Genomic DNA, 26,594 nt, shown 5'->3' on the forward strand with positions numbered 1-26,594 from the left:
ATTTTGTTCATGGCCACTCTCTGAGGTAAGTACTTTCATTTTGCCCAGTGTATACATAAAGAAACAGAGCCTAAAAAAAAAAAAAAAGAAACAGAGCCTTAGAGAGATTTAAGTATTTGGTGTAAGGGCCCATAGCCAGTATTAGAACCTGAACGCAAGTCTTCCCAACTCCAAAGCAGGCCTGTTGTTCTGGCTGTTGGGTAGGCACTGTGGCCTGTGCTGGGTCTCCTGGGCCCTGGGGTCATGGCTCTGTGTCCTAGGGCTCTCTGGTGCCCCTCCAGGGTAGGAAGCCTGCTGGCTTGCTGAGGGAGAGTGGGACTGGGAGGCCAGCGGGGGGTCCTGAAGAACCACACAGCCTCGTGGCAGGGAGGTGGGCAGGCTACAGAAAAGGACCGTCGCTCCCGATCGAGGTTAGGCTGAGGTCCATCAGCAGAAGTTGCCTCTGAGGGCTGCTCTCTTTCCTTGCCTCTTAGCGGTGTGGAATCGCATCATTGAGCCTGTGGCTGCCATGAGAAAAGAGGCCGACATGCTGCGGCTCTTCCCCGAGTACCTGAAAGGCGAGGAGCTCTTTGGGCTTACAGTGCACGCCGTGCTGCGCATAGCTGAATCAGTAAGGAGGGGGCCGGGGGCCACGTGGGCACTGGGGACTCTGGTCCTGCCCCCAAAACGCTCAGGCTAAGGCAAGCACACGACCTGTGTCCACAGCTGCCTGGAGTGGAGAGCTGTCAAAACTATTTATTCCGCTATGGACGCCACCCCCTGATGGAGCTGCCACTCATGATCAATCCCACTGGTTGTGCCCGATCGGAGCCTAAAATCCTCACACACTACAAACGGTGAGCTTGTAGGGTGGGGGCCGTGGGATGCGGGAGTGGGGGTTGGTAGGCGCCCTCTGGCCAATTATGAAGGTTTGGGGGTTCACTCTAGGCCTCCTGATTAGAGGGTATGCAGGTGTATGCAGGTATCACTTAGGTCATCCCTTTCCTCCTCCTCCACGCTGCTCAGGTGTCTTGGGTTGACATGGGGTCTGGGACAGACCTATCTTGGGCACCCTGGGAATGGCTGTTGGGGAGGTTCTGGGTAGACAGTGGTGAAATTTTATGCAGTAGATAAGGGAGCCAGTCACCTCCTTCCTCTCTTATTTTGCTTCCAGGGGGCCTGTGATTCTCCCAAGCCTGAGACACCCCATAAAGGCTAGGGTCACCTTCCCTTCCCCAGGCTGAGTTGGTGTCAAAAATAATTAGAAATATAATAGAAAAATAATAAAACCTTACATTTGTATAGCACTTTATACTTTTTTTTTCAAAGCGTTTTCACATCCATTATCTCATTTGATCCTCACAACAACCTTATGAGGTAGGTAGGGCAGGTGGTATAACCCCCATTTTACAGCTGAGAAAACTGAGACCCAGAAAGGTTAAGTGACTAGACAAAGGTCACACAGCTGGGACCAGAACCTTACCTCTCGACTTGTGGTTCACTGCTCTTTCTGTGTACCACAGTAGCCTGACTTTGGTCCCTGGGTAGAGGGAGGCAGAATCCTTGTAGCAGGGTTTTCTCGAAGGCCTTCTGTTGCTCCTTGGGCTAGCCTAGAGCATCAGACTCTACTACCCCAGTCATCCCCAGTCCTTGATGCTCTACAACAGTGGTTTTCAAACTGTGTGTGTTTCAGAAAGTCCTGGAACACATAAACCGAGTGAGCAGGACTTGGCCCTCCCCGTGCATAACTCCCCCTTCCCCAAATTGGATTCACCCGGAAGCATTCTCTTTTCATCTAGTTTATGTATTGGAATTCCAGTAACATTTCGTTAAAGAAACAAGGAAAAAAATGCATCTCTACTAAATCAAAAAGAATCAAAAACGTTTGAAAACCACTGCTCTGGGATGGGCAAGATTTTGGCTGGTGCCCTAGGGTGGTGAAGAGGCATCCTGCCAGGCAGCAGTCATTCCCCTGCACTGAGCCATCTGCACAGAGCCCAACGTTATGTCAGAGAAGGGGACAGTCTGAAGAAAGGAAAGGGTACCACCTCTCGGCTGTGAATTCAGAGCCACTTTTAATTCAGATCCAGCCCAGTGTGGTAGACACGGCCCCCAATTTCAGGGCTTCTAGCATGTGCAGGAGGTAGAACTCAGACGTTTGAGCAAATCATGAGCTTAAATGCCAGGCCTGGGCTGCTTGGGGAAGACCTCCCAGAGGAGCGTGGCCTTGTGTAATGTTTGGCAGGAGGGTGGAATAAGGCAGGGAGATGGGAGAGCGGGCTCAGTGTAGGGGAATTGGTGCCCCCCTCCCTCCATCCCCCACCCCTCATCCTGGGCTCTCTGTGCCACTCAGGGTGTCGCACGGGTCCCCACAACTAGTGGCTGTCTCACCAAAGCCAAGACCCACACGCCTCCACTCCATTTCCAAGACAGCACATGCCCCTAACTGGCATGTTGCGCATCCTAGGGAGGAGGCGGGTGGGGTGTGTTTGGTCTGGGGGAGAGCTGTCTTGTCATGGCCTGTGTCACCTCCCAGGCCTCACACCCTGAACAGCACCAGCATGTCCAAGGCATATCAGAGCACCTTCACAGGCGAGACCAACACCCCATACAGCAAGCAGTTTGTGCACTCCAAGTCATCACAGTACCGGCGCCTGCGCACTGAGTGGAAGAACAACGTGTACCTGGCTCGCTCCCGTATCCAGGGCCTGGGGCTCTACGCCGCCAAGGACCTAGAAAAGCACACAATGGTCATCGAATATATTGGCACCATCATTCGCAATGAGGTGGCCAACCGGCGGGAGAAAATCTATGAGGAGCAGGTATGGGCTGGCAGAGGGGCTGTCTTGGTTTATGGGCGCCCTCTCCGCCGAGGAGCAAGGGGCTGAATTGGGGTCAGGGGAGCAGGTGGAAAGCTGTGGCAGGAGGAGGAGGTGAGAGACAAGAGAAAGGCAGAACAGGAAATGAAGATAAGCCCACTGCCCGAGTCTGCTACCTGATCCCACCACCAGCGCTGCTGCCATTCCCTGATACTCTTCCCACTTCTGCAACTTCTTCCTTTCTAGAATCGAGGCATCTACATGTTCCGAATAAACAACGAACATGTGATTGATGCTACGTTGACCGGAGGCCCTGCCAGGTGAGAGAGGAATGAGGAAGGAGGAGTTTAGGGGTCCCTGGGGGTGACACTCAGGGTGGGCCAAGAAGGAACCAAAACCCTCCCAACTCAGTTGCCTGGCATCCCCGACTCTGGCCCACTGCTTAGGTACATTAACCATTCCTGTGCCCCTAACTGTGTGGCGGAAGTTGTGACGTTTGACAAGGAGGATAAAATCATCATCATCTCCAGCCGGCGAATCCCCAAAGGAGAGGAGGTGAGAGGAAGTGTTCTGTGTGAGTGACAAAGCAGCTCCCGCTTCTCTTCAGTTCCCTAGAACCAAGTTCCAAGGCCACTGCCGTCAGATCAGATCTCTGCCTGCCCCCCACTCCCTCTGGGGGGCTGGCATCGATTCTACCCTCTTCTCTTTCCAGCTGACCTATGACTATCAGTTTGACTTTGAGGACGATCAGCACAAGATCCCCTGCCACTGTGGAGCCTGGAATTGTCGAAAATGGATGAACTAAGAAGCTTAGAGGCTACCAGGCAGGGGAGTCCCCCCACCCCCAACCTCTTCCCTGAAAGGGATGAGGGGGAAGAGAGGTAGCAGCCAGAGCCAGGACCCAGGGCTGGGGCTGCCGGCTGACCGGAGCCCCTGGAGCAGGAGGCTGGGGCAGAGGGCCCTAGGCCAAGCCCACCCTGGGCACCAGGGACAACCCTCTTCCCCGCCACCGGCCCCCAGGCTGGCATCTCTGCCCCCAGCTCCAGGAGGGGCCAGACAGAAGCAGCCATTGGGCATCTCAGGTTTGAGGGGGATATGGGCCGGGAACTACCCAGAAGCAACTGGGAGGCAGCAGGGAGGGGGGAGGAGGATGTGTGGCCGGGCCTCACAGCCCTGCTGCTCCCACCGACCTCTCCGGCCCGACTCAAGGCTGCAAAGAGACTTGACTAAGCTTGACAATCCCAAAGGCCGGGTCCCACACCTGGCCCTGCCTGCCGGGTCCTGCCCCCACCCTCACTCCCATCCCCTTCCCTCTCAATCTGTCTCTGTCTCCCTCTTCTCCTCTGTGTTTCTGTCTCTCTATGGGTTGTGTTTCCTTGTTTTCCACTCTGACAAATGCAACATGAACGGGAAAGAGGCGCCCAGCTGCCCAGGAGGGCAAGCCAGGCAAGCCGGGCAAGGAGACCCCGCACCCACACCTACCTCATTTAAGTGTTGGATTTTTTGCTGTTTTGAAATGTGAGACCCTCTCCAAGCCCCCTACTGCCCCGACCCTCTCTTCCACCTCACTGCCCTCTTCTGAGTGGGTGGAAGGGGGGTAGGAAGAGGAAGAAAAACAACAACAAAAAATCCATCTTTGTTTTTAATTATGGGCATGGGATGGTGGTTGAGGCTAATGATGATGAAGATTGGGGATAACTGGCCCCTAGTTGCTCTAGGACTTCCTTCTCCATCTGGACATGGGGGCAGGAGGGGTGTGCTAAACCTAGGACCAGGATATCTCCCTCCTGTTTTCCCAACCCCATCATGAGCCCATTTGCCCTCCAGCCCCTGGATGGGGTGGATGGGTGGTAGGGTGAGGGCTATCCCTGAGTGGCATGCCCATACCCAGTGAGGCAGGGTGTGGCCCGGAGCTCCCACTTTCCCTCAGTCACCAAACTGCTGCTGGTCTGGTGGGAAGGGGTGGTGATGTGGGGGTGGGGAGCTTAGTGTCAGCACGGGGAGGGTGGGGGGTATTTATCTATTTATACATGGGATTGTACATAGTCTTGTGGGGAATGGGGGAGCCGGCTGGAGGTGAGAACCCTCCCCTCTCCCCCCACCCCCGGGGAGAGCAAATGTAAAACTACTAATTTTTGTGCTTTATATATTCTATATAAATATATCTATTTTCTTTTTACAAAACCAGTTTATAAATGGTAGGGGGGCGTGGGGCGGACACATGGAGCTCCCCTTGTGGGGGGGCCCCCTCCATTACCCAACCTACCGCCCTTTTCCTCACCCCCTCCTCCCCACCCCCTGGCTGTGACTGCTGTAAGGTGGGGGTATAGAGGCTGGGCAATTCTCACCCCCGTTGTATAGTTGGACTATGTTATAACGCACAAAAGTGAGCTGGCCCCAGGGGGAGCCAGAGGGTGATGGGTTCCCTGCCTCCCTTTCCTTCCCCCTTTCTGCCCAAGCTTGTGCTGCAGTTGAACCTCTTCCTGGGGGGTAGGGGTAGGTTGGGGGTGGGTGAGGCCCCAGACCCCCTCAAGTAGGGAGCGTGGGGATGAAGATGAAGCTTATATGCAGTTCTCTCCTAGGGGCTGTGGGCAAAGGGCATTTTGTAATTAATATTTTCAAGAATCAAATGTCTGGAGTGTAGGGGTGGGCTTGGTGGCGGTGGATGGGCGGGCCTGCTGGAGGGGGAGCAAGGTCGCTGTTGTGATTTTAGGTTTTGTTTTGTTTTGTTTTTGAATTTGGGGGGTTGCGGATTGATGGGGGTAGGGAGATTTTTTTTTTTTTAAAGCTGCTTCCTCAACTGTTTCAAGCTGCAAATGTTTAAGAGAATAACATCCCCCCACCCCCACAGAAACCACTGTCATTAAATCAGACAGCGGGGAGACTGGGCTGCTGCCCCAAAGCCATTGGATATTCCTTTTCCAAGAGCAAAAGGTCTAGGCTACAGGGAGGGGGAGATTGGCTCCTGTGAGTCAGGCTCTGGTTGGGGCTTGGGCCCTGGGATTGGGAAAAGGGGATGGGGCAGACTTTGTAAGCATATGCTAGGTATCCGATAGTCCTGTAGAATTTAGTGAAGAAATCTTATACAGTTTTTAATTTTTATATAAACTAACTCAGACCCAGGCTACAAGGTTGGAATTTTGGTTGTTGTTTTTTTTTTTGTTTTGTTTTGTTTTTTTTAAGTACCCCGCCTGTATAATTGCATCTGAATTCCCTCCTCTCCCTCCCCCGCACCCCCCCCCGTGTTTGTATTTTGGGTTGGTTTACACTTGCACATATTCAATTTTCAGTTTTTCCCTTTTACAGTCTTCTCCCCTCACCTCCAGGACCCTCCCCCTTTTTAAAAAATAAATCGCTGACAAGTGTGAATCCCGTGAAGACTTTATTTTGTGTTGTGTGTATCCTGTACAGCAAGGTTGGTCCTTCGTAACAACGGATGAAATGATTCCCTTTTTTAAAGCGCCCTCTCTCCCTCCACCCCCAGCGCCCTGTCCTTGGCATGTTTTGTATCAGCGATCATTCTGAACTGTACATAATTTATGTTGCAAGAGGCAAAGGGCAAGTTTTGGATTTTGCTTCTTCCAAGTTTGTTTTTAAACGACAAATAAAAAAAGAACATTTTAAATACAAGCGGCTCCGTCCAGTCACCCTCGCCGTCCGCGGATCCGGAAGGTCCGAGAGGACCCAGGGGAGGGCGGTCACCGAGGCCAGGCCACGCCGGAAGAGTGAACTCCCCGCCTTCCGCCCTTGGCTTGCGTGTGTCTGACGTAGGCGGAAGTGGTGTCGCGGTACCGGACGTGGGGCGGGGCCTAAGCCCCCCTCCGCCCCTCCCGACCGGCTCCCAGAGAGCTTCCTAAAGCGAGCGAACCCAGTCAGCGCCTCTTGAAATGGAGACGGTGAGGAGCACGGGAGGGCGGCGGGGGGCGCTGTGGAGTCCGAGACCCCCGTTAGGGGACAGGGAGGCCTGGGCAGGGACCGGTGCTGCACGAGAAGCCGGGGTCTGTGCTATCCCGTGACCCTGCCCCTCCGCTCCTTCGCTGGGCGCATCTCCTAGGACTGGGCCGCGCGGTGCCTACCTTACGTCCGTGGTACTCTCAGCCCGAGCTGGCAGTGACTCTTTGCTCTCCGTTAGGAACCCGAGCACACCTCGGCGATCTCGGGCCTCCTTTGCTCTGAGCACCTCAAACCTTTAGAGGTTTGCCAGAGAGAGCAGGGTTGTGATCCGGCTTTCCTGGGGAAGGCAGGGGGCTTCCGGGGGACTCCCGCTTGCGGGTAGCACCTGGCCCCCGGTTGTCTGAGTGTGAGCCCTGCAGGCGCTGGCAGGAGGGAGATCAGAAAGACTTTTATGCTGCTTCGAGGTGTCTGGCGAAGTCACATTGCCTTAATAAGACTGAAAAGTGGGCTCTCCCTTAAGGAGGGACTCTTTCAGTGTTAGAGGCGCTGTGTCCCTGGACAAGTTTAGGTTATGCCCTGCTCTGCGATTCTAAGCAGGCGTGTTGGCATAGATCATTCTTGGCTAGCAGGCACTGACCAATTGTGGCAGGTCCCTGTCATCCTCCCAGAGATGTTGCAGGTAGCCTGCTACATGTTTGGATCCACCGTCACTCTCAGGAGCGTTTTCTAGCATCTGGAACCAAATATCCTCTGTCGGGCAGAGTAACTCTTCCGTGTCTTGGTTTTTATCATCTGTTACTGGCAGGTTCATCTTTCTTTGGGTCAGTCCCATGCCCATAGTAATTCCTTGACCACACCCTTTCTCTGCCTGCAGAGAGGTCCTGTCCCTCAAGTTATAAAGGAGAAAACAGACCGAAGTGGTAAAGTGATTTGCAGTTGGGCACCCGGGCAAGGGTATCAGCTCTTACAGATTAAGAGAATTTTGAACAAGAATAAAAGGTCTGGGGCGCCTGGCTGGCTCAGTCAGGAGAGCATGTGACATGGACAGGGAGACCAATTTAGAGAATATTGCTGAAGTGAACGGTAAAAGCCTAAGTTAAAACTGTGAAAGTGGAAAGGAGAGAAATGGATTTGAGACATTTCTAACATACCAGCTTAGTTGATAGATGTTAAGGACATGTTTAGGTCATGCCCTGCCCTGCGATTCCAAGCAGACATATTGGCATAGCTCATTCTTGGAGGAATCAATACTACAGTCCTAGGCACCTATAGGAGAGCAATGCAAAAAAACAGAGATGGGAGCCCCAGTAAGAATAATAGGATGAAAGGACAGATGCTGTTTTGTACTGAAGCATTTGAGGAGTCTTTGTGACATCTGTGGTTATCCAGCAAACAATTAGAAATGTGGATGGGGGGGGGGCACCTGAGTGGCACAGTCGGTTAAGCATCAGACTCTTGATTTCAACTCAGATCATGATCTCAGGGTCGTAAGATCAAGCCCCACGTCAGGCTCTGCACTCAGTGCCAAGTCTGCTTGAATTTTTTCTCTCCCTCTCCCTCTGCCCCTTCCCCCAGCGTGTGCGTGCTCTCTCTCTAAAATAAATAAATAAATCTTTAAAAAAAATGTGGATCAGGAGTTCAAAAGAAACTGTGAGTCCATGTGTCAGATCTAGCCGGTGTCTCTATAATAATACTTTGTACTCATGTATTACAGTGGTACTTTCTCAGGTTTCCTATGTTATTAAAAGCAAAGAGAAGTGGACATAATTATCCTCCTGTGTGGAGAAACAGGCAGAAAGGTAAAGTCATATTCAATAAAGCCTGACTCTGTTGTGTAGGTTTCTGTATCTCTAGCTATACCTTACTTTTCTCTCTGTAACTTAATCTTAGGTCTCTCTGTTCACGGGAGTGTGCATCATTATCATTATCAATTTGAGAGTTAAAAAAACAAAACAATTGAGATTTATGTACAGAACCCCATGCTAGATGGTATGGGTGATACAGAGAAATATAAAATAGTTCTAGGCTTCCAGGAATTTAAAACCTGTTTGGATGGATAATAAACAAAAAAACTGTAGCACAGTGCAGTATGTAAGTATTATATGATGGGTATAATAAACAGCTACACAAGTAGCTGTTTCTGTGTCTTTGTATAGATCTTTGTGAGACTGTGTTATCATGTGTGTATCTTTACCACTGAACAGCCCTCTCTCCCACTTATAAGTGATGAGGCTGTTGTTCCTATAGCCTTGCCAAAATGCCAGGCCAAGCTGATAGTCTAATGCAGCCCAGAGAGAAGAGAGGGAGATTATTCCCCTTCCCTCCTGCCCGCACCTTGACCCATTAGGGGAGGGAAATTTAGATCTGTCCTGCCAGCTTGACCCTGTTTACCATCAACCTACCAGGTTCAAGCCAAGGCCTTTAATTTCATGTTACTACCGTAGCTATGTAGGTGAAGTACGCCTTTAAGTTAGTTTTGGTATGTTACCCAGAATAAATGGAGCCAAAACTGTTGATTCCAGTGGATTAAAATTAGCATGACCCCTCCTGGGTTCCTAGATAACAAGGAAATTTCCAAATATTCCCACTTGAGGGAGCCCAGAGATGGTTCTGAAGGTTTCTCTATATTCAAAGCACTCTAATGTCAGACTGTCATGGTCAAAGAAGCTTGGAAAACCAGTATCCTCTGGGCTTTAGGAGCCTTTGACTCACAAGGTGCTAAGAGGAGTCAGGTCCCCAGTTTCAAAACACTTGTTGTCCTCATCCACCCCTCAGTCAGTCAAGCTTTAGCTCTCTGTGACAGTCAGCTGCCGGGATCCTCCCTAGATGTGATCCTGTCTCTCTCTCTTTTTTTTTTTAGCGCTCGCGCAGGAAGGGTGGGGGGTGAGGGAGAGCGAGAATCTTAAGCAGGTTCTATGCCCAGCATAGAGCCCGATGTGGGGCTTGATTTCACGACCCTGAGATCATGACATGAGCTGAAATCAAAGAGTTGGACGGTTAACCCACTGAGCCACCAGGCACCCCTGATGTGGTCCTCTCTTAATGGTAAAGGGGCATGTCTATGATTCTAGTGTCTACAACTAGGCTTAGGTATTTGGGGGAAAGCAGTATTGTCTCTCTGGCTTCCTTGTTTTTATAAAGTAGATCTGTGAGAACCTTGTGGATTCTCAGATTTTCTGGTCTCAGCTTTTAAGTCTGTTTCATTAGGCATTGTGGTATATAAGGGCATAGGCTTTGGAACCATACAGATATGTGTTCAAACTCCTGTTCTACCTCAGCCATGTGACCTTGGGCATGCTGTTTAATATTTCCTGAACCTCAGTTTTCTAATCTGTGAAAATGAGGCCAATAATAGTATTTACCTCAGGGTTGTTATGATTAAACGAGATAATATTTTAAGAGGGCCTTATGGTACTTTAAATGACATCATTAGTTCACCAGCCTTTCTCATCATGCTCGGCCAGAATGGGTGGAGCCTAGGATAGGCTGAATCTTTGTTCCTCTTTTCTCTCCAGGTCACTTCTTCAGATAGCTCCCCAGCTCTGGAAAATGAGCATCCTCAAGGTAAGTTTACTGAAGAAAGGAAACCGCTACGAAAGCAATAGCCCAATCCTAACTTGTCCTCAGCGATGCTTTTGAATCTCTCTCAGGATGCCCCCTGGGAAAAATCAAAACTGGGCCAGATAATGTGCCAAACCATAATGAATCAGGATTAGTAATTTGGCAGGATCACCCAGGAATAAATCTTGGGCAGGGTGGGAATGACTAATATTTTCAATTATCAAACCACTGAAATTTTTGAGGGAAAACTTCCGTAGGCAACTCTGGGCTGGCTAACCATGTATCAGTGGTGCCTGGTATTTTCTGATTAGCCCAGAAACAATGCCACTAGGATTTTATCATCCAGTGAGCTCCCTAAAGCCACTGAGTGTACGCAAGAAATTATAGAAAGGCCTTGAAAGCCCTTAAAACTAGTCTAGAAATAGAGGCACTAAACCCTAAAATCCAGGGCAGAGGAGAAGGTATTCTAGCACCTGCCCAAATAACTGGTTAGAATGGAATGGTCCAACCCTAGACTATCTAGAAAGAAGCAGAACTTACAGGCACCTCCCTTAGAGGATTTTATCCAGGAACACTCCTAGGTCTTCCCAGGACATGTTTATGGCATTAGGAGTACATGCTTTCTCAGAGAATTGAAATATGGGCTGGGATCGTACGACGTATTATTAAGGGTCTATGAGTTCTCCACAAGAATTTTTAAATGTTCTGTTTTCATTTTGTTGGTATCCTAAAAAGTTAATATAGTCATATTTGAATTATCTGGGTGATATCTTCATAATTGAGTACTGCCACATGATATCAGTGCCTATTTTATGTTTCTGAGTACATTTGCAGTAGCACCAAGGCAAGAGTCAAAAACTCAAATTGTGAGCCAAGCAGTGCTATAGGCTACATATGACTATGACAACCTATATAGGTCTCATCATGTCTAAAAGGAGGCAGCAACTGTCCAGGTCTTGTCAATTGTCACTGTTCAGAAATTCAAGCCTAGTGTGGTCAGATCTGATTTTGAAAAAAATGGAGAATCTGGGTTTTTATGTCAATCTCCACATTTTTACAATTGGGGAACTGATTTAAATTATTTTTAAAATACCGAGAAAGCCAAATCAAATATGTTTATAATTCTGGGGCCTAAAATGATGGTATTTAACTCTCAGTGGAACATGTCTTAAACTCGCATCAAAAGGCATGTTCTTGGGAACTCCTTAGCCCAGCCACCTCGGGCAAGGCAGGGGAGTTCCCAGGTGGGGGACACTTGGGACACTGGAGTCCCACAGAGGCCAGCAGCATGGGGCCACAAGAGGTTTCCTTTGAAAAACAATAGTGGGCTTCAGTTAAAGATGGCAGATGGAGTACATGCATCTACTTTTGTTCCTTCACAAAAACCTACTAAAGCCACCATAAAAGAATCTTTTTCAAAAGGTACAAACCCACCAGAATAGGGAGAATAAGAGAGGAGACAATAGTAATTGGAAATTGGAAAACAGATGCAAGAGTGGTAAATCATTTAGCAGACCTGAGAAAACTGAATTACAGACTAGCAGCAGGGAAGGCCAAGAGAAGCATTGGAGATCTAAGAAGCAGTTAGATTCAGAGACTCCCTACTCCACTGAGTGCAGCTAGGAAACTCCTCCTCCCAACTCTGGCAAAGACTGGAGGTCTGGAGAGGAGTTCAGGCCCAGTTGAGGGCTGAAATACTATACTAAACACGGGAGCATGAAGCGAACTGCACTGGATGCCGAGATCCCAGTCCTTTCCCTAATCTAATTTCCAGAATGCTGACAGAAAAGACTTCACCCTCCAAGCACAAGATTGAATAAATAATCTTCTCCAGAATTCCCTTGAAGGGAAAGCCCTAAAAATATGAGTATTGAATGTTCCCCATCTAAACGGCTCACAGTCAACAAGACTTAACGTGTACACTTGAGCTGCCAATTAGCTTTAAAGACTGCACTCTGGGGCGCCTGGGTGGCTCAGTGGGTTAAGCATCTGCCTCCAGCTCAGGTCATGATGTCAGGGTCCTGGGATCCAGCCATTGGACCCCCTGCTCAGCAGGAAGCCTGTTTCTCCCTCTCCCTCTGACCCTCTCCTCTCCCCCTCCCTGCTTGTGCTCTCTGCTCTCTCTTGTGCTCTGTCTCTCAAATAAATAAATAAAATCTTAAAAAAAAAAAAAAAAGACCATACTCTTAGAATATGGTTTGAATGCTCCTTTAAACCAAGGATAACCAGACATCTAAAGAAAGCGTCTAAAATAGGGGCGCCTAGGTGGCTCAGACGGTTAAGCATCTGCCTTCGGCTCAGGTCAGGACCCTGGGATCGAGTCCCATATCTGGCTCCTGGCTCAGCGGGGAGCCTGCTTCTCCCTCTGCCTCTCCCCCTGCTCATGCTCTCTCTCTCTCTATCTCTGTGTCTCAAATGAATAAATAAAATCTTTAAAAAACATTTTTTAAAAATGTTTAAAAAAAAAAAAGAAGAAAGCCTCTAAAATAAAAAGAAAAGTGATCCAAACTGCTCCCCCCACCCGAAGAAACAAGCAGGGGAAAGAAGCAACAGAAAGAAGAAGTCAATGCATAGAGAAGAAAACTTTAAAAATTAACATTAATATAACTCAGATAAAGAACCTATTTCCACCATGCAACAAATAGAGGATGTCATGTTTTTTTAAAAGGAATTTTCAGAAAAGAAAGAGGAGCTCTTGGACATTAAAAATATCATAGCAAAAATTTTAAACTAAGGAGGTTTGGAAAATTAAGTTGGGGAAGACTCCAAAAAAGTAGAATTAAAAAAGAAGTGTGGTGCCTGAATGGCTCAGTTGGTTAAGCGTCTGACTCTTGATTTCAGCTCAGGTCATGATCTCAGGGTTGTGAGATCGAGCCCCACATTGGGCTCTGCGCTGGGCGTGGAGCCTGCTTAAGATTCTCTCTCTCCCTCTCCCTCTGTCCCTCCTGCCCCCTCAAAAAAAAAAAAAAGTGGGGTGCCTGATTGACTCAGTTGGTGGAGTGTGTGGCTCTTGATCTTAGGGGCTATGATTTCAAGCCCCATGTTGGGTGTAGAGATTACTAAAAAATAAAATCTTTTTTAAAAGCCCCAAAAATCAAAGAAGTGAAAAAAAGAAAAAGCGTAAACTAGGAGAGATAAGATATTTTATTTAACAACAGTAACAACAAAAACAACTCACCAAACAAAACAAGAACAACCTTAAAGGGTCAGTCTAGGAAGTCTGATATCTAAATAATAGGAATTACAGAAAGAGAAAAAGGACAACACAGAGGGAAGGAAACGATCAAGGAAATAATTCAAGAACATTTCCTGGAACTGAAGGGCATTAGTTTTCATATTGAAAAGACTCACTGAGTATTCAGCACAATGGATGAAACTGACCCACCCAAAGCACAATCATCATGAGATTTCAAAACACTGGAAACAAAGAGAAGATCCTGAGTTTCCAGAGAGGAAAACAAACAAACAAACAAACAAACAAAAACAAGTTACATAAAAAGAATCAGAATTGCCTTGGACTCTCAACACACCAGAAACGAGAAGGCAATGGGGGCAGTGCCTTCAACATTCTTCAGGAAGATAAATCCAAACCTAGAATTCTATATCCAGCCTAATTATACATCAAAGATGAGGGTAAAATAAAGATACCTGCAGGGTGCAAGGGCTCAAAAAATTTACCTCCCATGCACCCTTACTCAGGAAGCTACAGGAAGATGTATACCACCAAAACAAGGAAGAAAGAAAAAAAAAAGATGAAAACATAGAGTACAGGACACAGGAGTGCCAATACAGGAGAGACATGAAAGGGGGCCCCTGGATGGCGATGAAGGAAGATCTCAGGAGGACAGCTGTGCACACCAGCAAACCAGCACAGATTTGAGCAGGTCAGAAGACGCCTGAGAGAATTCTTTGGGTGGTTTACATTGATAGACTATCTAGTGCTTCTGAATATCTTGAAAGGAGATCTAAACAACTGGTAAAGAGTTTGGGGTTGAATTAGTTATGAATACTTGAATTAGTTATAAAAAACAAAAAGACAAGACAGTTATTAACTCCAGGGAAAACGAAGTTGTGAAAGAAAGAAAAAAAAAAAGCCAGGAGTGTACCATTGGGCTTAGCTCCGAATAAGGAATATTCAGTCAAAATTATTTAAATACTAATGTAACCAACATTATAGTTTAACTTCTGGAAGAATGGGGAGATGGGAAGTGCATGTTTGTGTTGGGGTCCTGGTAGGAGGGAGAACTAAAAATTCTCATATTCCTTGGATAATAATAGATAATGCCCCAAAATGGAAAAATAAACCCAGCAATATAAGGTTGTTATTTGCAGCCCTAGTAATAAGTGCCAAAATAATCAGCTTTTTAAAAGAGGTCTCATCTCTGAGGAGGGGTAAGACAGGGCAGTAGGTGCCAGGGACTGCAGTTTTTCTTAACAAAATCTCTAGAACTGTTTGGCTTTTTAAACAGTGTACCTGTATAACGGGTAAGAAATTAAACACTAAAAACAACTGGCATAGGATTTAAGATCATGAACTTTGGACTCAGGTCTGTGTTTAAGTCTTGCCACTTACTAATGGTGTGACCTTGAGCAGTTTATTTATCTGCTTCCCACCTGTTTTCTCATCTGAAAAATGAGGACAGTATTTGCTTTACAGATTTGTTGTAAGGATTAAATGATGTGATATTTTTAAAGTACACATAGCGTAGTACATAGCACATTCAGATGATTATTTTCTGGGTTGCTTCTCCAGTTTAGAGCAAGCAATTAAAGTCAGAGGAATGGACAGGTAAACACAGCCAGGGTCTCCTATTTGTCTAGAGTAGGTGGGATGATTTCTGATTCAGAGGGTCATCCCAAGATGGACTCTCAGGGCGTTTGGGGCCAGGTTAATTAAGCACTGGGCTCCAACTGAGTGTTGATCTGAAATGGCCCAACTTGGACCATGACTTTCTCATCTGCAGATCTTAGAATTTTAAGAAGCTTACTTGAATTTTAAGAAGCTTACTTGAATTTTAAGAAGCTTAATTACATCTTAATTGAGAAAAGAGAACAAGTGAAAATGTGCTTTAATATATGAAAGGGGAAATTTAAGTTAAAGATGAGAAAAAACTTTTAGACTAGAAGAGGTCAATGAAAGATATTAATAGATTTTCTGTTTTAGTAGCCATCTTTTGCCTGAGGAGCCTGTAGAGTCCTACCTGGATATGGGGGTTGTATGAAATAGTTTCTAAGGGGTTTATCTAGTTTTTCTGGGAACAACAGGAACAAAACAGATAGAAAAGGGGCCTTATAAAAAAGCAGGCTCTAAATATTTGAACAACTACACTTTTATTTTCTGCCTCTTTTGATTGTGAGTCGTTGCATGGAAGGAAGCTTCTAACTATCCCACCCTATGCAGAGACCCCAGAATCCAACAATAGTGTGTATACTTCCTTCATGAAGTCTCATCGCTGCTATGACCTGATTCCCACAAGCTCCAAATTGGTTGTATTTGATACTTCCCTGCAGGTGGGTGAAATCCTCTTCTCCCATCCCCCTTCCTAGGAGCCTCTGGTTCAAAAACTCTCATCCTATCTCATCCCAAGGGTAATATCCTTGTCCTTATATGGGTTTAGTCTCATGTTTTCCCTAACATACCCAACCCCTGTTCTTTTAAAGTCTTGCACCCTGTGAATTTTCCTTTGTGATGATTTCTCTTTTGGCTACAGGTGAAGAAAGCTTTCTTTGCTTTGGTGACTAATGGTGTACGAGCTGCCCCTTTGTGGGATAGTAAGAAGCAAAGTTTTGTAGGTAGGCAAAAGTTTCTGGTACACAATAGTATTGGCATCTTGTGCTGGGCAGGGAGAGAAACTTTGAGCAGTGCTGAGGGATCTTGTCTTGGCTTCTAGGCATGCTAACCATCACCGATTTCATCAATATCCTGCATCGATACTATAAATCAGCCTTGGTAAGACACCGAAGCCCAATGACCCAAGTCCCTCATTCCTAGTTCCTTTCTTCCAAGCAAACTACAAGGGGTTAATGAAGCAGAGAGATCAAGTCTCAAGTCCTGTGCTTCTGTTTCCAGGTACAGATCTATGAGCTGGAAGAACACAAGATAGAAACTTGGAGAGGTATGTAGAGAACTGGGGGTTGTAAAAGGAAAAAGGGATGGAGAGTTTCCTTGGAAATGGTTTTCCATACCGGTATTTTGTGAACCTCCCTTTTCCCTTCAGAGGTGTACCTACAGGATTCCTTCAAACCACTCGTCTGCATTTCTCCTAATGCCAGGTGAGTTCCAGCTACCCATTTGTCCAGAAGGGGAAGAGCCTTGCCACCAGGGTAGCTAAAGCCCTAGATACCCAAAGATCCAGGGGCAGAAGAGAAACAATACTCTCCTCCCAAACACACACACATTCACACACTCTATAGGTCGGTTTGAACACGGCACCCCTCTCCCAATCATCAGTTTTCCCTGTTTATAAATACACTCTTAGAAGCTATTTACTCAGCTCAAGCTCAGCACTGTGGGACTTACCATTATCCCCCACCTTCCCACAGCTTGTTCGATGCTGTGTCTTCATTAATTCGAAACAAGATCCACAGACTGCCAGTTATTGACCCGGAATCAGGCAACACTTTGTACATCCTCACCCACAAGCGCATCCTCAAGTTCCTCAAATTGTTTGTAAGTGTCCTCAGCCTGGTTTTTACTTTTTTTTTTTTTTTTAAGCGAGACAGAGAGCAGGGGAGGTGTGGGGGCGGATGAAGAGGGAGAAAGAGAATCTTAAGCAGGCTCCACACCCAGCACAGAGCCTGACACGGGGCTCGATCTCATGGCCCTGAGATCGTGACCTGAGCTGAAATCAAGAGTCAGATACTTAACTGACTGAGCCACTGGGTGCCCCTGGTTTTTACTTCTTATATACTGGGTTGGAGGGGTATCCAGGGGTGGTGTGGGGGTTCTTGAAGATGAAGCTGATGGTTCTCTCCTCAGATCACTGAGTTCCCCAAGCCAGAGTTCATGTCTAAGTCTCTGGAAGAGCTACGGATTGGCACCTATGCCAACATTGCTATGGTCCGCACCACCACCCCTGTCTATGTGGCTCTGGGCATCTTTGTTCAACACCGAGTCTCAGCACTGCCAGTAGTAGATGAGAAAGGTGAGAGAGTACACAGAACGAGAGGGAAGGCTCCAGGGAAGCCGGGGTGGTTCTGGGAAAATCTGCTGTTCCTCAGCTCAGCCCGGAGGGTGATGCTACAGGCAGGGGGAGCCTTGGATGCCAGATCCTCCTTGCTGATCTGCCTCTGTCCCCCTAGGGCGTGTGGTGGACATCTACTCCAAGTTTGATGTTATCGTGAGTGATTGCGGAGGGGCTGGGAGGTAGGGAAAGGGGCGGGGTGTTGAATGTGGAGAGGGAGAAGAAGAGAGTCTCTTCTGGGACCTAAGGGTTTTAGAAGCTTCTAAGCTTTCAAATCCAATTTGAAAAGGAATGAGTTGGGTGTGGCTTGTGGGCAAGGCTATCAACTGCCCTGAATCCCTCTGGCGCGGTTGGGTGGACTCAGGGTTTGGGGGCTGGCTTCTTTGCTTCCCTGCAAGCACCTTCCTCTCTCTCCCCAGAATCTGGCAGCAGAAAAGACCTACAACAACCTAGATGTGTCTGTGACCAAAGCCCTACAACATCGATCCCATTACTTTGAGGGTGTCCTCAAGTGCTACCTGCACGAGACTCTGGAGACCATCATCAACAGGCTGGTGGAAGCAGAGGTAGGGAGGCCAGTGACTCAGAAGGAGCTGAGGGGAGCAGCTTTGAGTGTGGGGTTTGGCAAGGTGGGTAGGGGTTGAAGGGCTCATCCTAACTGAGGCCATCACTAAACATCCCTTTTCTCCCTTGTTGCTCTGTGCAGGTTCACCGGCTTGTCGTGGTGGATGAGAATGATGTGGTCAAGGGGATTGTATCACTGTCTGACATCCTGCAGGCCCTGGTGCTCACAGGAGGAGAGAAGCCCTGAGCTGGGGAAGGGGTCAGGCAGCACCAGGGGATGTGCCCCACTCACTGCCTGCCCAAAGTTCTAGGAACCACAGGTGAAATCTTGAGAGAATTGTGACTCTCTTCCCTGCTCGGGAGCCGGGGAGGGTGCAGGGGGAGGAAGGAGAATGGATTTTTAGCTGTCCTTATCCTCATGCATACAGCCTAGCCCATCCTAGCCCCAGCCCTCTTAGATGTAGCCCCCTTTCTCAGTGAATGATGGGCTGTGTGCCCCTCAGGCCAATTCTGATCTCTGAGAGATCCCCAGACCTCACCCAGCCTTTGCCTCTCTCTCTGCCCCTGACTCCACCCTAAGATAATAGCACAACAAAACTCTTCCTAAAGATATTTTTATTCATCCTGTTTCATGCTATATGGAGGAGGCTGAGTCCATTTAGTGACATTTCTTCCCATAATGGGAGTGGGGAGGATTGTGGGGAGGAGGGCCTTTGGGTTCCTGTGCTATGTGCATATGAAGGGAGATGGGGGTTAGGTGGAGGAGGAGGGCAGAGTGATTAGCTGAGGTTATTGCTTTTCATGGCAAACCTAATTAAAATGACAGGAACCTCTTCATGGTGTTGCTTGATTGTTTGATTCTTGTTCTTGATAGACTCTACTGCTCCAACCAGCCTACCTCACATGGCCTCTTCAACTCATTACTCACAACAACAGGAATAACGGCACACACACACACACACACACACACACACACACACATACATATGTAAAACTGTGTCAGGCACCATGCTCGGTGCTTCACGTCTGTTCATTCATTTAAGCCTCAGAACAACAGTAGATAGGATTCCAGTTTTACAGATTAAAAAAACAAAAACAAAAACTGAGGCAGAGAGGCTAAGTAACCAGCCCAACGCCACACAGCTGGTAAAATGTAGAGCTAGGATTTGTACCCAAACAGTTTGGCCCCAGAGCTCCTGCTCTTTACCACTACACTAGACTTACTGGCTTTCCAACTCTCCATTCATAACTCTTTCCCACCCTATTCCCAGCAGTTCTCCTTATTACCTCGCTTTCTCCTCTGCCTGAATCATAGCTGGGACCCCAGGAAAATCTCCTAACAGCGTTAGGTTTCCAGAGAATAGAGAGACTGAGGGTCTCCTGGAGGCAGAGAGACATGCCACCGTCATCAACTTTTCTTAGTCAGGGAAGGTTGGACTCTGCACTGTCTTTGAACCTACAGAATGCCTTGCCATTCTTCCAAGGTGAGAATGAGCTGGGGGGTCGGGGAGCAGACTCTACCTGTGCTGAAACCATGTGAGCCAAAACAGTCAGCACCAAATACCATAAGGACTGCTAGACAGTTGGGCCTGAGCCAAATTTTGGGTACCATCTCACCACTGACTTGCAGGTTTGATACCATTTCCTATCCAAGACCAGAAGCAATCTCAGAGTACCTCCTAGCCCCTACCTAACCTCTCCCTACCTACGAACTCTGAGGAACCCTGCCATACCATACCGGTTCCTCCAAAGTAGGCTTCCTCATGGCTCATGGGGCAAAGTGTCAAGGCAGCTGCCAGGGCTGCCCTCCTGGCTTTGGAGAAAGCCCCTGCTTCTGCATTCACCTCTTCACAGCTCACAGCACATTCCCAGACTTGGGGGAGGGAGGCTTCCAAGTTATTAGAATTAGGGTATGTTTATGTGTGTGGGGGTGAGTGCATGGTGGAAAGGACAGATGTCTTCTTATGTCACATTCCATCATGGAGGGTTTGTCTAGGGAGGAGGCAAGGGCTTTAAAAAGCCCTAGGACTCTGGGGGGACCTGGGTAGAAGGAAGCACCTTCAAGCAAAGAGCCACCAGAGTGCAGCTGGTAGGTGTGTAAAGTGGGGGAGGGGAGTGTTGTCAAATGGTGGGAATAGGGGCTGTTTGGGTTATCTCTAAAGGTTCATATTAGGGAGCAGGGGGCCTGGGTTTGGTTGCTTTGGTTCTCATGAAGTGAGTCTCTGCCCCCACAACAACCCTCCTGGCCCCATCCTCTTAAAAGGAAGGGTCTGTACCCAAAGGGCCGCATGATCTGCGTCTCCCATTCTCCCCTAAAACCCAACCCATCAGTCTCAAAATCTGAGGATGGAGCAGAAAGAAAGACAAGGGACAAAATTAAAGAGCCTCATAGCCTATTCTTACCTATTCCTCTCAAAAGAGGCAAATTATCCCTTCTTCCTCAGGAACCATTGCCATACACACTCTTCTCCCACCTCCCTGCACCCCTCCCCTCCACTGGAGCTGCTGCCATGGTTGCCAGGCATGGTTGCTAAGTCTCTGCATGGAAGGGTTGGCGTGGGCTGTGCTGCCACCAACATTACCATGGTGAATCAGGGGACACCTGGTATAGGCTTGGGGGGAGGGATCATGTGGATGTAAGCAACACCCCCTGCCCCTGGGACAGAATGAGTGGAAAAGGTGAGCATCTTGAGCACCACTTCAGGTGGGGGCTAAGTGAGCTAGGCATTGTGGTAGTGGTGATGATGGGGAGCTCTACGCTAGGAAACGGGGGCCCCTTTTATCATTTCAGTTGCTAGGGGATGGTTTTCCAAGGGAGCACGCCATTCTTCCTCCATCCGTTCTGAAAGGGTGCAAATACATAAGTACTTTAGTCTGTCCTCCATAAGGCTGAGCAGAGCTGTGTGGGCACAGAACAGTATGACCCCCAGATCCTGGCTTCTGGATTGGGGGAGAGAGCCTGCTGCGGGGAGAAGCCTCCATAGGTGCCCAAGGACAAACATCTAGAATAGGAGCGTGGGACAGTTCGGATGGCCAAGACAGACTCCTGTGTCCTACCAGCAGCCCTGGGCTGCAACACGGAGAGGGTAAGGAGTTAAAGGTGTGGGGGTCACCCTTTCTGAGCTTGGGGGAGGCAGCTCTCCCCCAGAGTCACATAAAAGCTGCGTGAAAGCTACCGCCTCCTCCCTCCACCGCATGGAAGCTGGTTACTCATCTCTGCACCCGAACAGTCCCTGCCGCTAAAAATAGACCCCCTGCACCCCAACCCCATGGAAACCAGCAGAGAGTGGCAGGCAGAGACCTTGAGTTCCATTCCCGTCACCTCCTGAAGTCCGAGGCAGGAAGTCAGTGGCAGAACCCTGGTGGTGGGGCACCCGGACAAGCAGAAGATTGAAGGGTTAAAACGACAGGAACGTTGAAGAAATGGGGGTGGGGGAAGGGCACCGTCAGCTTGGCAAAAATAAGAAGTCCCCTGCCCACTCGCGCAGGTCCCATCAGGCTTGGGGGACATGAGCAGTGGGAAGGGGCGCCCAATCCCGGGCCCCAGGGGGCGGCCGTGCACATGGGGGAGGTAGCAGCGCGGTGCCGTCCGCGCCGCACCGTGTCACATGCGCGCGCGCACACACACACAGACAGGCACACACGTGTGCCCGGGTATATATAGTCCCCAGTCTCTGGGCCCGTCGCTCTGCAGTGGGCGCCGGCTCCTCGGGCTGGGAGGGGGCTCTCGGGGCGGGTGGGAGGGTGGGGGGCCGGGGTGGGGTGGGGCAGGATGCTGGATGGCCAGCTATTCTCCGAGGGGCCCGACAGCCCCCGGGAGCCCCAGGATGAGGAGTCTGGCAGCTGCCTCTGGGTGCAGAAATCCAAGCTGCTGGTGATCGAAGTGAAGACTATTTCCTGTCATTATAGTCGCCGCGCCCCTCCTCGACAGCCCATGGACTTCCAAGCCAGCCACTGGGCCCGTGGGCCCCAGAGCCGCACGTGAGTGAAGGAGGGGTGACGGGAAGAGAGCGGTGGGGCGGGGAGTGGGGTCCGGACCTCCCCGCAGGCACCAGCCAGTGCTGCTGGCCCCCTTTCTCTTTCCCACGCCTCCCCCTACCCCATCCCGAGGGCTGGGGCCTGACTCTTCCCGCATTGTTTTGGGGGGCAAGAGTGGGTGTGAGAAAGGGCAGGAGGTGAGATGGGGCAGACGCTGTTAAAGTGTGCATGGAGAGATGGTGAGGAGTCCGGCTTCGACTTCAGCCCTAACATATACGCACGTGCACACGGGCACACACTCACACACACCCCTCCACACGGCTGCCCCAAATGGTCTCCAGTGCTCCCAGCTCCCCGGACCTCGGCTCCCTTCCCCCACAAACTGCTCACCTGGGTTCCTGCTCATTGTCCCAGGTGTGGGCCGCGCCCGGGATCCCCTGAGCCGCCGCCCCGCCGTCCCTGGGCCTCCAGGGTGCTGCAGGAGGCGACCAACTGGCGGGCGGGGCCCCCGGCCGAGGCCCGAGCCCGGGAGCAAGAGAAAAGGAAAGCGGCATCGCAGGAGCGGGAGGCCAAGGAGACCGAGCGAAAAAGGCGCAAGGCTGGTGGGGCCCGAAGGAGCCCCCCCGGTCGGCCCCTCCCGGAACCTCGGAACGCCCCTCGGGTGGCCCAGCCTGTAGGGCGCCCAGCTCCCTCACGACCCGAGCGCCTGGGGCCGGCGGGGCGACCGCCCCGTCCATCCGCGCAGCCGCAGAGCGACCCAGGGGCGGCGTGGGCGGGGCCCTGGGGAGGTAGGCGGCCAGGGCCCCCCAGCTACGAGGCTCACCTGCTGCTGAGAGGCGCAGCCGGGACAGCCCTGCGACGACGCTGGGACCGCCCGCCACCCTACGTGGCTCCACCTTCTTACGAAGGCCCCCACAGGACCTTGGGGTCTAAGCGAGGCCCCGAGCCCTCCCAGGCGCCAGCCTCAGCAGCCTCTGCTCCGACTCCGGCCAGGACAGAGGGAGGGTGCACAAAGAAGAGGCTGGATCCTCGGATCTACCGGGACGTCCTCGGGGCTTGGGGTCTCCGACAGGGGCGGGGTCTCTTGGGGGGATCCCCAGGCTGTGGAACAGCCGGGCCGAGGCAGGAGTCCGGCAAGGGGGCCGCGGAGAAAAGCCTGGGGCTGGCCACTGCTGGCCTGAATAGTGGAAGCGACGGCCATCCCCGAGCCAAAGCTGCTGGGAGCCCAGGCACGGAGACAGCTCCCGGGGGGTTGGCCACTGCGACTCCCAGCCCCCCGCGTCCCGCCCCCAGGTCCAGGCCCCATCTCAAGGGCTCCGGGGAAGGGAAAGAAAATAGGGAACGGGGCTGGCTCCCCAAATGCTGGGTTCCCTCCCTTAAAAAGCAGCCGCCCCGACATAGCCAGACCCTCCCCAGACCCTGGGCTCCAGGAGGCACGGGGTGGAGAGAGTCCTTAGGTCATAGAGAGGGGGCCGGACCTGAGACCTCGGAGGGTTGGAAGGGGACCCGCCGCGCCCACACCCTGCCCCGCAGTTCCCGCGGCCGTGCTCGGGGAGAAGGCGTCTTTGTCATTGACGCCACGTGCGTGGTGATACGGTCACAGTATGTTCCAACCCCTCGAACCCAGCATGTACAGCTTTTGCCCGATGGGGTGCCGCGCGTCGTGGGGGATGCCCCTAATCAACCGAAGCCCAACGAGGAGGAGGGCGAGGGAGCCGCGGCCTTTCCCCACCCTTGGCAAAAACTGCTCTTGAGCAGTCGCCTTTCGCACCAGTTCGTTGGGGGGCGCGGGTTCGAAGCCGAGGGCGGGAAGCCCGCGGACTCCTCCTTGGAGGAGCGCGCCTCCCGCATCCTGGGGCTCCCGGTTGGCGAAGTAAACCTTCAGGACGCCCCCACGCCGCCAGGTAGCCCAGAGCGCTCAGCCTCAGGCCCAGCGGCTTCAGGAGGCACGGTCAGTGCCGAGAGCTCGCAGCAAGTGGCGGCGGTCCCACGGCGCGCGGCCCGGGGCTGGGCGCGGACCCCAGGGCCCTACGCCGGGGCCCTGCGGGAAGCCGTATCCCGCATCCGCCGTCACACCGCCCCAGACTCGGACTCGGACGAAGCTGCGGAGCTCAACGTCCACAGCGGCTCTTCTGATGGAAGCGACACAGAAGCCTCGGGCGCCTCCTGGCGAAATGAGCCGCCCCGGCCCGGGGAAGGCGGGAAGACAGCCGAGCTGAGCGACAGTATCCGAGAGATTCTAGATGTCATCAGCCGAACGGAGGAGGCCCTCTTCGGGACGAGGGACACTAAGGGGATCCCACAGGGAAATAGGGAGCGGCAGTGACAGGCCCTTTCTTGTATTTGTGTTCCCCACTTTTCCATCCCTGGGCCCACTGGTCCTCTTTCTTCCTCACAGACTTCCTTGTACCCCCTTACCCAGAGTCGTTCCCATACTTGAAATAGAAGCCGCCCAAATGAAAGGAAAGGGAACATATGCCAATTCGTGATTTCTTTCTTTCCTTTTCTTCCTTCCTTCCTTCCTCCCTCCCTTCCTTCCTTCCTTCCTTCCTTCCTTCCTTCCTTCCTTCCTTCCTTCCTTCCTTTCTTTCTTTCTTTCTTCTTTCTTTCTTTTCTTTCTCATGACAGGTGAGGATGAGCAGTAGATTTTAATGCCTGCTCCATTCAGGGCACTGGAGTAAGGTCTTCAGCAGGGGCAGATGCACTAGGTGTGGAGCAGAGTAGGTGGCCTAGGCAGGATCAGGCGGGAACGCAGGGATGTTATAGTCATAGGGCAACTTTAGGGCAGGATCTTGGGGCTTGGAGGGAGAAAGTGATGGAGAGGCTTCTGACTGAGGTGACCAGGTGACATAGAGGCCCTTGGCAGAAGAGGAAGGGATCCAGATACAACCAGCAAAACAGGAAGAGGGCTCACTTTGGTGTCACACGCCTTGGGATAAGTTCATCCCTGATGCTTTGGATCCTTGGAGCGGCTTTTATCTCACCCTCTCCTCCACAGGCCAAGAAAGAGAATTGGGAATAAATGAACAGAGTCTGAGGGTCCCTCAGATGGCTTCATTGTCACCTGCACTCATTCTCAATATTCAAGAGACTGTCCAGGGTTTGCAGAAGATCTGAGCAAATGGGTACGGGCTTCTATCCCAGTCTCTTAGGTTTGGGTGAGGGCTCCTCAAGGCAGAGCAGGATGGTGGCCTTGTCACTGTCCCTGGCCTGTGGTGGTCCGAGCTGGGGAGGGAAGGCAGCCAGTGAATCAGCTTGGGACCTCCTTAGGCCTCCCCCCTTCTCCTCCTCCCCAGTGTTCCTTAGTGATGCTCTGAATCGTTACAACGATTTCCCACCCCGGTGGCATCACTCATCTGAAAGAACCCTGAAAATTTCTTGCATCTCTGCCTCTTCCAGAAACCTTGGCCAGGGAAGGAAGGGGGAGGTTGGTCCCAAAAAGCCTGTAAATGTGGGGTGTGATACTCGCTGTAGCCACTACGGGGCGCGCGCAGGTCGCGGATTTCCCCGGTAGCTAATTCCCGAGTCCCCCCTACCCGGGCACTGCCAGTTAACCAGTTGATACCCAGTTACAGCGCGCGGGTCCCCCGTCTTGCCACCTCCAGCCGTGCGAGGTCGGGGGCAGGCCTCTGGCCTTCTAGACCTCTGGAAGCGCGCGGAGCCCCTCTTTGTTACTCACCCACGCCAACCGGCTTGGGACCCAGACACTGAAGTCTTTTTTCTCTCTGATCTTGGACAGTTCTGTTTCTACTTACTAGCCATGTGAATTTGGCCAAATCACTTCACCTCCCTGAGCCTCAGTTTCCTCATCTGTCAAATGGGGGTTTATAAACACCTACCTCGCAGGGTTGTTGTGAGGATTTTATGCGATAATGTATGTAAAGCGCCTTGCACAGTGCCTGGCACAGAGTAGGCGCTCAATAAATCTAAGCTTCCCTTTGTCCAATCTTGGCATCTTTTTCCTTTCACCGGCCCAGTCCCTCCCGTGTCCCTCCCCCCAGGGTTCCACTGTTTCTCCCCCCTCAGTGTGGGGCTGGGGAGACTCCTTTCTTTGATGGAAACTCCCGGCTCACCCCTGTCACCCCCAGTCGGACTTTTCCTTCCTTGCCCCCCGCCCCACCCCCGCTGACTCTTCCCACTGCCCCGGCGCACTCCCCCCACCCCCCATTCCGGGCAAGGGCTGAGTCAGCCTGGGTAAATTTAGCCGCCGACACGGCGGGCGCGGGGGCTTCGCCCAGACTCAGTCGCGAAGTCCTGGCCGGCCCGCCTCTGCCCCCATCCCTACCAAGTCACTCCGACTCCCGCTCAGCGCTCAGAGCCCAGCCCCGTTCTCAAGCCACTTATGATTTTGGTCTTCAGTTATCTTGATGTCACTCCCTACCCTCACCCGGAGAGATGAGACATGTCAGGACAGGTAGGAGAGAGCAGGACAGTTTGGGAGGTCGATGGGCCGGACCCTGCACTGGGGCAGGCTGACCTTGGTTCAGTGTGTGTGTGTGGTGGGGGTGTCCCTTTGGGCTTCTGAGCCTGAGGGGAGAGCATTGATCAAAATTACCCTGGAGAGTCCAACCCAGAACCTGCCTGGGACCCACAACGTCAGGTTTCAAGTTAGCTC

At 51.0% G+C, this 26,594-nt stretch overlaps 3 protein-coding genes across 5 annotated transcripts in view; all 3 read left to right on the forward strand.

Moving 5' to 3' along the window:
* The window catches only part of KMT2D (lysine methyltransferase 2D), a 40,291-nt gene extending 33,773 nt beyond the window's left edge, over positions 1-6,518 (forward strand). Inside the window, 6 exon segments of the mRNA XM_032420230.1 lie at positions 474-610; positions 706-836; positions 2,516-2,801; positions 3,045-3,118; positions 3,245-3,353; positions 3,511-6,518. Of these exon segments, the coding sequence (XP_032276121.1) occupies positions 474-610; positions 706-836; positions 2,516-2,801; positions 3,045-3,118; positions 3,245-3,353; positions 3,511-3,603 (830 nt within the window). The 3' untranslated portion in view covers positions 3,604-6,518.
* Positions 6,519-6,603: 85 nt separating this feature from the next.
* On the forward strand, positions 6,604-18,841 carry PRKAG1 (protein kinase AMP-activated non-catalytic subunit gamma 1). Of its 3 annotated transcripts, none has more exons than XM_032420233.1 (12): positions 6,604-6,694; positions 10,208-10,256; positions 15,655-15,764; positions 15,965-16,046; positions 16,145-16,203; positions 16,324-16,369; positions 16,472-16,526; positions 16,797-16,923; positions 17,233-17,398; positions 17,556-17,593; positions 17,857-18,003; positions 18,144-18,841. In XM_032420233.1, the coding sequence occupies exons 1-12, from the start codon at positions 6,686-6,688 to the stop codon at positions 18,246-18,248; spliced, it is 993 nt and encodes a 330-aa protein (XP_032276124.1). In that variant the 5' UTR covers positions 6,604-6,685; the 3' UTR covers positions 18,249-18,841. The 3 variants fall into 3 exon arrangements, with proteins under 3 accessions (XP_032276124.1, XP_032276125.1, XP_032276126.1); XM_032420234.1 differs by having other exon boundaries at positions 6,609-6,694; positions 15,612-15,764; XM_032420235.1 differs by lacking the exon at positions 15,655-15,764 and having other exon boundaries at positions 6,610-6,694.
* A 2,908-nt stretch (positions 18,842-21,749) lies between these two features.
* DDN (dendrin) lies at positions 21,750-25,925 on the forward strand. The gene is made up of 2 exons (XM_032420232.1): positions 21,750-21,982; positions 22,394-25,925. Exons 1-2 carry the CDS (start codon positions 21,774-21,776, stop codon positions 24,303-24,305), a joined length of 2,121 nt encoding a protein of 706 aa, XP_032276123.1. The 5' UTR covers positions 21,750-21,773; the 3' UTR covers positions 24,306-25,925.
* The last annotated feature ends 669 nt before the right edge of the window (positions 25,926-26,594 follow it).

The sequence above is a fragment of the Phoca vitulina genome, unplaced genomic scaffold (genome assembly GCF_004348235.1).
Source record: "Phoca vitulina isolate PV1807 unplaced genomic scaffold, GSC_HSeal_1.0 scaffold23, whole genome shotgun sequence".
NCBI classification, from domain to species: Eukaryota; Metazoa; Chordata; class Mammalia; order Carnivora; family Phocidae; genus Phoca; species Phoca vitulina.